The sequence below is a fragment of the Phoca vitulina genome, unplaced genomic scaffold, assembly GCF_004348235.1.
Source record: "Phoca vitulina isolate PV1807 unplaced genomic scaffold, GSC_HSeal_1.0 scaffold50, whole genome shotgun sequence".
In the NCBI taxonomy this organism is placed as follows: Eukaryota; Metazoa; Chordata; class Mammalia; order Carnivora; family Phocidae; genus Phoca; species Phoca vitulina.
The window spans coordinates 10,695,231-10,707,752 of NW_022589753.1; the positions used below are offsets into that span (position 1 = coordinate 10,695,231).

The following is a 12,522-nucleotide window of genomic DNA, read 5'->3' on the forward strand; positions in this document are numbered from 1 at the left end:
GGCCACTCGGAGCCTTAGTTCCGGGCTGGTGCTGAGGGCACCCGCCTCTTCAGTCGGCAGTCCCTGCCCGGCCCCTGGGCCGCATTTAGGGCCACCTGACCCCAGTGTTTCGACCCCTGGAGCACGAAGAACATGGGGCTCTAGAACCAAAGGAACCAACCCCTGGTGAAGTCCAAATGTTCTAACTCTCCTGAGCCTCAGTTTCCTCATCTGTCCCGCGGAAATGGTAACAGTACCTGTGTAACAGGTGGGCATGAGGATGAACCCAGGTAAAGTGCTGGCTCCCGCTGGTCCAAAGAAGAGCCCAGAGCGCTCGGGCTGCTTACCATTAAGTCAAAGATAACACAGTCCCCACCCTTGAGAAACTCAGTCTGGGGGAACAACAGGTGAAGATGCAGATGACACCCTGAGGTGCTAGGACACCAGGGGATGGACAGGAAATGGGGAGCCCCGAGGAATACTGGCCCGGGGGTACACGGGCAGCTTCCCAGACGTGGTAACATTCCACTTGGCCTCGAGCAATCAATCAACATTACCAGGCAGGGTGCAGGGAGGGTATCCTAGGCAGGAGGGGACCAGCATGTGCAAAGGGCACGGTGTCCACCAGCCCCGGGGATGCTGCGGTCACAGCAAGGCCGATGGTGGACGCCAAAGCTGATGGTTGCGGCGCTGGAGAGGGCTCACTGCGCGCCCACCCGGGAGAAGTTGGAATGCTCCCACATGGGCTTCAACGAGCAGCCCCCGTGAAACAGAAACCCCTCCTTGTCGAAAGGAACTTTCTTCTCAGTCACCCTCAAAATCTCAACAAGAATGCAATGCTTTAAAAAAAAAAAAAAAAAGAATCTGGTTCGCAAACCAGCCTGCCAGGAGCCCCCGGTCCCTCCCCAGCACACATGCCACCAAATATCTGGAGTCAAATAGATCCATGACCGTGTGAGTATGTAGCTCACGGAGGGCCAGTTTGGTGGTGGTGGGGAGGGGAGTGGCTGGTGAATAGGGGGGCTGGGGACCAAGCGCCACTCAGCCCTCCATTGTTGCGTTAGTATTTGCCATCTGCTCATGTTGCATTTCCACCGCAAGGGATGATGGGACAGAAGGAGAAGAAGAGGCCAGTTCAGGGCCGGGGAGAAGGAGCCTTGGAGTCTCCTCTGCCTTCTTTGTGTTGGTGCCTGGCTCGGCCTCCACCGCCAGATAAAGCCCCAGCCAAGCCATGCCTCCTTCCGGGAGTCACCCCTCCAGGGGGATTGGGCTGAGGGAGGGGGAGGCGTCCCCAGCCAGCCAGAGCTTCCCTCCCTCCCTCCCTCCCTCCCTCTGCTGGGCTGGGTGGGGAGGGAGCCGGGGGTGCACAGAGCAAGCGAGCTAGAGGGGAGGAGACACCGAGCCTGGCACTGCTGACTCCTACAGGCCCGCCTGGGCAGGGCTGCTCCGCCCACAGCCTCCATTACCTCCAGGAAAACCCAAGAGGCGGCCCCAGGCTGCAGGGGAGAGGGGAAGGCCGGGACTCTCATCCCAGCTCTGCAGGGCCTGGAGACCGCCTCCTGAGAAATCGGGGGAGGCCATCAAGGGCCATGGAAGCCTGAAGAGCATCCACTGATTAATATTTCCTGAACACCTACTACGTGCTCCACCTGGGTGGGAACCTCAAAGGCCCAGAGGCAGGTACCCAGCATGGGCGACTTGGGCCAGATGGCAGGGATGCTGCTCAGGAGCCCAGACCTCTGTTCTTTTAAGAGAAGACAAGTACAGATGCTTATGTGAAATGTGGTTTTTAAATGCTGGCAACTCATTCAGATTAAACACACACACACACCCCCCCACGCTGGGCAAAGAACATACGTTGGTAGGGCAGATTTGACCTAAGGATCTTCCGTGTACGACCGTGACCATTGAGGCTGTGGTCCCAGGCCTTAGAAAGAGCACAGAGGGAGGGAACAGACACACCGACCAAGGTCAAAGCGGGGTCAAATCCTGGCTTTGCCACTTATGCCCGGTGACCCTGGGCAAGTATATAGACCCCTCTGAACCTCAGGTTCCTCCCCAGTGAACAGGGATAACAACAGCTCCCTCTGGGGTTGTTACGGGAAGCAGAGACAGGGCACAGAAAGCCCTTCGTATATGTGCTCCATAGAACTGCAATCGTCGGAGCCATAGTAGATGCTCACGAAAACTGCAGGCTGGTAGTCACGCTGCTACTGAGGGCTGAAGGGCCCCCGCTGGGGCCGGCGCAGAGAGGGAAAGAAGATGCCTCTTCACTCTGCCCTGCCTCCAAAAACCTCTGAGGAGGTACGGGCCATCAGCCTAAAGTCCAGAGCTGGGGAATATGCTAGACACAAGCCATGGGGGCCACGGATTTTTCCCACAGCGCTTCCCATTTAGAAACATTCGCTGCTGACTTTTAGACACCAGAAGGTTCGTAGAAGACTCTCGAGGTCCAGCTCTCTCTCCAAAATAGGAAAATCGGGTCACACTTGGCCATCACCTCATTCCAGTGAGGATGCCGGTGAGCTGCCAGACAATCTGTCCCCCCCTTTTTTTTTTAAAGATTTTTATTTATTTATTTGTCAGAGAGAGAGAGAGCACAAGCAGGGGGAGCAGCAGAGGGAGAGAGAGAAGCAGGCTCTTCACTGAGCAAGGAGCCCGATGTGGGGCTCGATCCCAGGACCCTGGGATCATGATGTGAGCCGAAGGCAGATGCTTAATGACTGAGCCACCCAGGCGTCCCAATCTGTCCCCCTTTTGATGAGGCGCGGGCTCCACCGTCGCCGCGGGTCCCGCTAGTCCTCACGGTGTCTCGGCGGCAGACGCGCTCCTGCACGCTGCCAGGCCGCCCGTGGGCCTTTGTTGGCCGAGAGGGGGCTGGGGGGCCGGGCCGGGCTGCAGTCCACCCGGGCAGCCTGGCTCTGTGTGGGTGTCACCACTTGGCCCCGAGTGGTTTTGCTGTTAGCCAAAGAGATTTCCTTGGAAAGCATCACACTCTTATCCACCAGAAAATTAATCAAAATGACACCTCCTGAACAAGACGTTTTGGCTCGACGGAAACCAAACCAAACAAATCAGCGAGGCTTCTCTGTGCCTCCGGGCATGGCGCAGATGGGAAGGCCTGGTCAGCAGGACACAGGGAGGGTGGCCACGGGGCTGTGACGGGGCCTGGGCCAAGGGACACCTCACATGGTCTCCCATGCCCTTCCCAGGCCCAAGGCCCCGTGGCTCCAGCTCACACTTCCAGTTCCGCACACGCCTAGAAAGATCTCCAGGTGTGAGGGGCCCCCTGTGTTGACCCGAGCCGACGGCCACCTGTTCAGGTGGGGTCTCTGGAACCCCACAAGGCCCAGGGAGGTGAGGATTCCAGCGAGCTCAGGGCATACCGCATGGGACGTTTCTAGGCTGAGGACTCTCACTCCTACCAACTGCACCCAGGAGCTCGGAGGGTACCACTCACCCCACTTGGTTCTCACACGACACTGTTCAGGTCTCAACACAGCACGGCCGACCCTGGATGCCAGCCCAAGCTCAGGGGACAGAAGGAGCCTGGCGGTTCTCCAAGCAAAACGGACTTACCACGTCACTCCCTTGCTATGAACCCTTCCATGGCTCCCCATTGCCCTCAAAATTGTGTTAAACACCTGTGTGTGGCCCGAGACCCTGCCTAACCTGGCCGTGACCCCATGTCCCCCAACTCTCCCCCTTGTTCACTAGGCCAAGCCACACTGCACATCCTGCCATTGCTCTGCCGCGCGTGCTGTTCCCTGTCCCCCCTCAGGGCCTCTGTGCACCCTTTCTCTAACGTCACACTGACTTCCTCATCATCCAGGTCCCAGCTAATGGGGCCCTTCCTTGGAGGCCGTCCTTGGCTCCCTCAGAGCAAGCCAGGGTCCCCTTTTGAAATGACTATGTACTGAATTTTCTTAGGATTTGGTCACTGCCTGTATTCTTCCACTAGACACAAGCTTTCTGGGGGAGGAGATCACAGCTCTCTCCCAAGGCAATGGAGGACAGCGCTGAGAAAGCGGGTTCATATCCTGATGCCCCGCTGTGTAACCTTGGGTAAGTTACTTAACCTCTCTGTGCCTTAGTTTGCTCGCCTGTGCAAAGGTGATAAAAGCAGCACCCCTCCCCCCACCTTCTGGGGCGTTGACCAGCTGCGAACGGTGCGTGCCACCGCAGGGCTGGCTCTGTGTCACCATCGCCACGATACCTGCAGACCACTGAACGATTGGACAGTCTGTCCCGGGTCACTCCGTTCATTTCCAGGCAAAGCTGGCTTTTCGGATCTGCCGATGCTCAGCATCAGAACCGTCCTTCGGAGAGTTCTGGAGTCTTTCCCTTCCTTTCTCTTCCCACCACTATTCCTCGTCACTTTGCATCAAACACCAAACCCGTTTCCCGTCAAGCTGAGCTTCCCTGGTCCTGCTGCCTGCCGCCCGTGAACCAACAGCTGAGTGGCCTGAGGCTCACAGAGGCTAAGGGACCTGCCCACGGACACACAGCTAAAACATGCCGGAGATGGGGTCCAGCTACAGCAAGAGAGAAGTCCAATGCTTAAAGGCTACAAGTTAAAAATCTTGGAACACCGTAAAAAACAATATAAAAGTGTAACGGGAAACTTTTACATAGTACAGCATGAAGATAGAGACCATTGTCTGATAAACACATGTGCATCAGCATTAAAATCATGGCACGGACCACGTACATTCTTGTACCTGGGCACAGAGGGCCTGGGGTACCAGGCCAGCCCTCATCTCAGCCTGTGGACCGACGGCCTGCTTCTCTGGCAGCTCAGGTCAGAGGAAAAGGCCTGGGTTTCAGGGGAGCTCGTAAGGAGGTGGTGTATCCTCGGGCTGGCACCCCCAGGCCCCGCCAGGCCAGCCCAGGCCACAGCCCGGCACGGTCACATGGGCAGGCGCCGGTCCGGGTCCCTGGTGCTGGGCGCGGGGGTGGGCGGACTACTTCCTGGCCCTGTTCCTGGGGTGCGGGGAGACCCCGGCCCAGCTGCCCTGCACCCTCCCTGGGCCTCCCACTACATCTGCAAAGTGAGGGAGGAGGGAGAAGGAGGAGGGCAGGAAGGAGGGAAGGTGGGGCTGGCCAAGTTAATAAAAACAAGGACCAATTTTCTCTCCGTGCCCCCCCTGCCCTCCCCAGGAACTCCTGCTTCAGCTCATGGGCTAGCAGGAAGGGGGAAAAACATACCCCAAAAGGCCCCTGCCCAGCTCCAGGGGTGAAAGCTGAGGGCCCTCCCTCCTGGGCCCCACGAGAGGGTCCCCACCCCTCCCCTGACTCTGGAAGGGTCATGGGGGCGCAGTGATGGGTGGTGGGCTTTCAGGGGAGTGCTACAGCTCACCCTATGGGGACAAGATCCCTTGCCAGCATTCCCACGGGGCCAAGGGAGCCCCGAAACCCCTGCCCCACTCTTCACTCCATGGGGACCTCGGGGACCCTCGGAGGGAGTCTGAAGAGGGTGGGTAAGGGCAGGAGATGGAATCTGGGGCTGGGGGGGGCTTCACACTGTCAGGGGAGGGGAGGAAGGCCTATTGTGGACTCACTGAGAGGAACCGGCTGGAGCCAGTGTGGAATCCTGGCTTTGGGGGAATCCACCCCTGCACTCTAGGAGAACCCCCGTCTCCCAGATAGTGGTCCCAGGGGCAGAACTAGGCACAGCAAGGATGCAGGGCCAAGTGGCGCAGGTTACCGGCCCTGAGCCCAGGCCTCACTCGCAGATCTGAATCCCGGCTTCACAATTTTTTGGGTGGACAAGCAATTCGACTCTTTGGTGCCTCAGTTTCCTCCTCTGTAAAATCAGGACAACGACTGGACCTACCTCACAGGGTGGGAATGGCTGGTGCCTGCAGTCAGGGCCCCACCACAAGCTGTGACGATCATTATTCTAGAAGGACTCCTCCAGCTCACACCCTCAGTGCAGGTACAGCCCTGGACATCTTTGGGTCTGCATACGCGCGTGCACACACTGACGGGCACCACCTGCCCCAGACAAAGCCCTCCTGGGGCCAAGTTTAACATGCTGGGTTGCTGAATGACTCACCACCCCTGGCTGGAATGCACTTCCTGGAACAAGTCCCCGCAGGTAGGCCTGGGGGGGGCCCCACCTCCCGCAGTCTGGTAGAGATGAGAGAGCGCAGGTCCCAGCATGCCCAGCCACACCCATGTGGGATCCTGCTCCAGCAGTGGGCAGGGGAACCCCAGTTTCAGAGGCCTGCAGGCCTGAGTTCCAAACCTAGCACCGAGCTCAGATACATCTCTCTGTCTCTCAGCTTTAGTCTCTGCCTCTAAATGGGGACACTAGTGCCAACCACATGGGGACAACTGCAGATCACAGAAAAAGATTGGAAAGTGCAAAGACCAAGGGCCCAACAGGCCCCAGTGTTAGGAGACTTGCTGGAGGCATGGGCAGCCAAGGTCCTCTGATTTTCCCCCCGATGTGCTTCTAAACCATCAGCACTGTGTGATTGGAGGCAGGGGGGGGGGTTCCCTATTTAACAAGGAACAGTCACCATAGGTCAAGGGAGAGGAGGACAGAGAAGCAGCTCCTGACATCATCATTGTTGGAAGACAGAGAGAGTGCATTTGTCTGGAGATGGGGCAATCCCAGAGGGCTTCTCAGAAGAGGTGGCATTAACTTCGGTTCTGAAGGATCAATAGGAGTTTCAAGACCATGAGATCTGTGAGGCCACTGTCTAGCTGTTACTGGCCTTGGGCCAGTGACTCACCAGGTGGCAGGTAAGTGAGTAGCACAGGTGTAAGACAAGACAGAGCAACGGGTTCCCGGCAGGGACCAGACAGGGAAGCCCAGTCAGGCATCCCAAGTCACACCGTTGAAATAACATTGCCTGACCAAATAGAACGAGTACACCAGCTAAATGCTGTCCGTGGGCTGCAAGACCACAACCACTGAAACCTTCCAAACTTCCATTGCATCTCCTACCAAATCGGAATCACGCTGATGCCCAGTGCACATGACGGCTGGGAAAGGTAAATGAGTCCACACACACGAAGTGCCTGGTGCAGCGCCTGGAACACGGTCAACCAAGTGGAGATACGCGGGCAGGCAGAGGGTTGGAAGAGCAGAGGGGGGACCCCCAGGCAGACCCTAGGAACAGTGAGAGACCCCACTGAGGGGCGGGACAGGGCAGCTGGCTGAGCTGTGACGGGTCCAACCCTGCCTTATCACACCAGGCTGTGTGGCCTCCCACAAGTCCCTTCACCTCCCAGAGCCTCAGTCTCCCTCTCTATAAAGTGGGGGCAATGATAAAGATCCTTCCTCCAGGGCGCCTGGGTGGCTCAGTTGGTTAAGCGACTGCCTTCAGCTCAGGTCGTGATCCTGGAGTCCCGGGATCGAGTCCCGCATCGGGCTCCCTGCTCGGCGGGGGGTCTGCTTCTCCCTCTGACCCTCTTCCCTCTCGTGCTCTCTGTCTCTCATTCTCTCTCAAATAAATAAATAAAAAATCTTTAAAAAAAAAAAAAAAAAAGATCCTTCCTCCAGAGACTGGTGTGAGAACGAGGTGCCACAGAAACCAGCAGACGGAGCGCTTGGAACAGACCTGACAGGAACCACTGTTAAATGACCAAACGCAGTCTCGGGCGGGGTTTCTCAGCCTCGGAACTACTCGTGTGCAGAGCTAGAGAATCCTCTGTCATGGGGGGCTGTCCTGTACGTTGCAGAGTGTGTAACAGCACCCCTGCTTTCTTTCTTTTTTAAAAAAGATTTATTTATTTATTATTTGAGAGAGAATGAGAGCGTGCATACAGGGAGAAACAGACTCCCCGCTGAGCAGGGAGCCCGATGCGGGGCTGGATCCCAGGACCCTGAGATCATGACCTGAGCTGAAGGCAGACGCTTAACTGACTGGCCCACCGAGGGGCCCCATCACCCCTGGTTTCTACCCACTAGATGCCAACAGCCCCCCTCACATCCAGCTCACAACCAAAATATCTCGACATTGCCCAGTGTCCCCTGGACTAGGGGACCAGCAGATAATAAGCTGCAAAGACAGATGTGTCTTAAACACTGAAGGTCTCCGCTGCAGAATCAGTCTGGCCTCAGTCTTCCCATCAGCAAAACGGATACAATGATGGTTTCTTTGGGGTTGTAGGGAGCATCCCAGGGAAGCAGAGATGTGGAGGGACGAGGCCTTTGCAAGTTACAAAGGGCCACGTGCAGGCTGGCCCTGCACCGTCCCCAGCCCCTCTGGTCGGCTGGAGGCTGACTCGTGCCTTCAGAAGGAGGACCCACCCTGAGTTCTGAATGTCACCCTGAGCACATCCTTAGGTGTATAAGGACAGGACAGGAGGGCAGGGGCTGTCCCTGCTCACTGCGGTAACCCCGGAAGGACCATAGTGCTCAGCATACAGCAGGCGCTCAATAAATGCTGGATGAATAAGCAGGCGGTCACAGCAGCGAAGCTCAAAGCTCAGGGCAAGAAGAGGCGCCCAAGGGAGGGACGGAGACACTCCAGCCGGGCCAGCAGTCCCTCAGCCAGCCAGCCAGACACCATTTCCTGTCTGTGGAAGTGAGACATGCCCTTTGAGCTCTCACTTCCTGAGCCCCTCTCCCCACTCTGGGGTCTGGCAGGAGGCGGGCGGTGGGGAGATACTCACATTCCTGAAGGAGGGAAGCCCCGCGGAGCCCAGCCACCTCCGCAGAGCCCGCGGGAAGGTCCCGTGGTCCCGCTCGGCCTGAAGCACGTGGGCCTCCAGGAAGGAGACGTGGTGCCCGACCATCCTGACGAAGGCCTGGCGGAGAGAAGGGAGAGCCGGGGATGCCACATCTGCCGCGGACGCTCATCCTCCCACACACCAGGCGCACCGGCCTCCCTTGGGTTCCCTGAAAACGCAGGCCCCGCTCACCACAGGGCCCTTCCACCTGCTCTCTCCAGGCTGGGTCCTGCTCTCTGTCCTTGACGGGGTGAACCTGCCCATCTCTCAGGCCCTCCACAGACAGGCCTTCCCTCACTGCCTCATCTACCACAGCCCCCGGCACTGTGGCGACCCCAGGTTTCCCTGTCTTCTTCTTAGCCCTCCTCAGCCTCCGAACTTCCTGTCTGCTTATTCACAATCCGTCAGCCTCCAGAATGTAGGTCCTGAAAGATCAGGTGCAGAGTCCGAGGCGGCCCCGCAGGGGCTCCGCTGGATGGAGGGCGCGGACACGAGCAGCCCGAGCAAAAAGATGCCATTGCGCCGCTGCCGCCCCAGGGTTCTGGCGGGGGCAGAGCTGGAAGGTCCAATGAGCCGCACGAGATTTGGGGGGGACGGGAGACAAGGGGCCACGGGGCCAGGGAGCTGCCCCCCAGCAGAGGCACATCTGCTTGTGAAACACAGCGGAGGGTCCCACAGTCTCCGTCCTCCCCGTCGTCCCCATCCTCCCCGTGCTCCCTGTGCTAGCGTCAGTCTGCTGGGGAGTGTGAGGCGACGCTGAGGAAGCGCACTGCCGGCGTTGGAAGAGCCTCCGAAGGGCCCGCCAGCGAGAGGCCTGACTCGGGGAGGCTCCAGCACAGACGGGCCGGGGGGACAGCGGGAGGGCCACCTCCTCTGTCGCGCTGGTGGCCGCGCCTTGGGAGTAGGGGGGACTCCTACCTACCTCGTCTTTTCTACAATGAAACTGTGCGACTTTTATGATCAGGAGGAGGGAGGGAAGACAGGGAGGAGACAGGAAAGCCCCCTTGTTCCCAAACATACTGGCAAGTACTGACAGGTGCGAACACTTCTGGCAAAAGGCCCTCCGGCTTCAGACCAGGGCGCGGTCCAGGCAGGAGAGCCAACACTGGGCACTGAGGAGCGGTCAGGAGCAGACGTCTGCCACCCCAGCTCTATCCCCGCCCAGCTGTGTGGCCGTGGGCAGATCACCTCACCTCTCTGTGCCTCCCTGCTTCCTCTGCCAAAGGGGACCCATAACGGGACCTTCCCCCCGGGGCGGTGGCGGGTGGAGCGCCTTCTTACCAGGAAAGCACTTCGAGTCCCTGGCTCACAGCAGGTGCCCTGTATGGACTCGTTTTTAATACTAAAACTGAGAAAGGCCCAAGTGCCTGCCCGAGTGGTCACCCTGTGGTCCCCAAGCCCCTCCTGGCAGGCAGCACTGATCTGAGGGTGGTCCTGAGCTCCCTGGAAGGGCCCGGGGTCCACAGCCAACTGGGCAGAGCGGCGAGCAGCCGCCCCGGCCAGACTCACCTCTCGGCCTGTGGCAGCAATGACCAGAACAGTAGTGGTCCTCACCGAGCACCTAAATATGCCCCCACGGAGGTCCACGTCCTCACTCCCAGAACCTATGAACGTATTACCTTCTAGGGCCAGAGGGACTTTGCGGATGGGATTAAAGATCCTGAAATGGGAAGATGATGCTGGATTATCCAGGTGGGCCCCATGTCATCACAGGGTCCTTGTCAGAGGGAAGCAGCAGGGGCAGAGTAAAAGAGAGTCTGGAAGAAGCTTCGCGTGGGTTGGAAGCCATGAGCCAAGCAATGCCGGCAGCCTCTGGAAGGTGGACAAGGCCCGGACCCGGAGGCTCCCCAGAGCCTCCAGAAGGAACCAGCCCTGCTGACAGCTCAATGTGAGCCTGTGAGACACATCTTGGACTTCCAACCTCAGGAGGATTGTTAAGATACAAATCCGTGTTGTGTTAAGTCCCTAAGTCTGTGGCTATTTGTTACAGTTATAGGAATGCTTTGTGACCGGGTCTCTCCTGCTGGAACACGGCCACGGACGGCCCCTGTCTCTCCCACTGCGAGAGCCCCGCAGCAGCACACAGTAGGCCCTCAGCATGAGCAGACTGCCTGCCATGGGAAGGGCTGGGCCAACCCAACGAGGCGAGAACCAGGGCTTCAAATCCTCACATTTTCTTTCCTCTGTCAAACGTGTGGAATAAAATTCAAATGAATCAGCTATTCCAAGGGCAAAGTTTTAATTATATTCCTGCCTCATTCTCTCCTGACAAGAATGTTAACTCTCTGCTAACTCCAGTGTGGACTGCCACGCTCCTTTCCTCCACAGCTCGGAGGGGCTCACATCCCCTCTGTCCAGGCGACCGCGATTAAACGGCAAGCTCCTCCCAGCCTCCCGGGCTCTTCACTGTGTAAGGAGCCAGGACCCCAGGCTGAGGGCCCCGGGAATGATGAAGAGCTTGGGCTCCAGTGGATGCCAGCCGAAGTCCCAGCTTCAAGGCATGAGTGGTGGGACCCCGGGAAAGTGTCTTCCCTCCTGGAGTTTATGCTCCTCCTCTGGGAGATAGGACAATGAGGGTGTCGACTTTGTAGTGCAGCAAGGAGAAAAATGAGATACGCTGGGCTTAGCCTGGGGCTCCCACAAATAAGATGTGGGTGAAGTAAGTCAGCAATGAGGCAACAGGGCATGGTGGGGATTGTGGTAAGCTGCAGGACACGGGCCCCATCTGAGGGGCGGCGGCCATTAGCTCTACAAAAACACAGCCCAGGGCTTGGAAATGTTCTACTTCTCAATTTGGGTCATCCTCATATGGGAGTTGATGTGTGTAAAAATTCACTGAGCCATACACTTACGATGTGTATACTTCATGTATTTATACCTCGAGAAATAAACCTTGAGATTAAAGTATTTAAAGTATTTAAAGAAATGTGGGCTAAATGCTGTTAAAGCTTCTGAATTTCCAAAAGCGGCTTAAAAGTCAGATTCTTATAAAAAAAAGTACCCTAATTTTTAAGTGGGGTACTTTATATAAATTCGTGTTTGTCATATTTTTAAAAATACCATGTAAGGGGCGCCTGGGTGGCTCAGTCGGTTAAGCGGTTGCCTTCGGCTTGGGTCATAAACCCAGGGTCCTGGGATCGAGCCCCGCATCGGGCTCCCTGCTCGGCGGGGAGCCTGCTTCTCCCTCTCCCTCTGCCTGCCTCTCTGCCTACTTGTTCTCTCTCTCTCTCCCTGCCAAATAAATAAATAAAATCTTAAAAAAAAAAAAATACCACGTAAGCACAACCCCTCTTTGGCCACCAACCCCCTGCACTGGGTCTAACGCCTGATGTCCTCGAGACCGGATTGGCATTTCAGAAGAGAGGATGAAAGACCCAGAACAAGCCCACGGATCTCGCAAAGAAAGCTCACGATCCCAGACACACCTCTAGCTGGTCCACTTTGGCATAAATGCCACGCATTTCTGTCACTTTGGCCTGAAGAAGCGGGATGTTTTCCTCCAAGATCTGTGAAGTGTCGCTCCTGATCTGCAAGAAACAAAACAGCTCATCAGGCCCTCTGCCCTGGTACCCCAGGCTCCGGCCGGTCTCTCGGGTCGCCCAGGGTCTGCAGAGACCTCGCGGATGGTCAAGAGGCCGAGCGGCATCCTGCACAGGGATAGCCCACCGCCTCTCGGGCCCCAGACCTACTCAGGTGTTACTTACTGAACCGCCGATTGTTTCCCCCACAAACACCTGACAACACCAATCCCAAACGAAAGAGCCCCATTTTCCAAACCACTCAACTGGAGTAAATGGAAAGAAATCAAAATCTCTTCTCTAAACCCAAGTTGAGGTAAGTTTTCACTGCCCTGAA

The 12,522-nt window shown here is 57.3% G+C and overlaps 1 protein-coding gene across 3 annotated transcripts in view; it reads right to left on the reverse strand.

Moving 5' to 3' along the window:
* Positions 1-12,522, reverse strand: part of BCAS4 (breast carcinoma amplified sequence 4) — a 54,966-nt gene that overhangs the window by 18,061 nt on the left and 24,383 nt on the right. For 2 of the 3 annotated variants that reach the window (XM_032387750.1, XM_032387751.1), the window contains exons 3-4: positions 12,093-12,194; positions 8,611-8,745 (exon numbers count right to left, since the gene is read on the reverse strand). In XM_032387750.1, coding sequence (XP_032243641.1) covers positions 8,611-8,745; positions 12,093-12,194 — 237 coding nt within the window. The remainder of the gene's footprint in view (positions 1-8,610; positions 8,746-12,092; positions 12,195-12,522) is intronic. The other variant, XM_032387752.1, reaches the window with a different exon arrangement.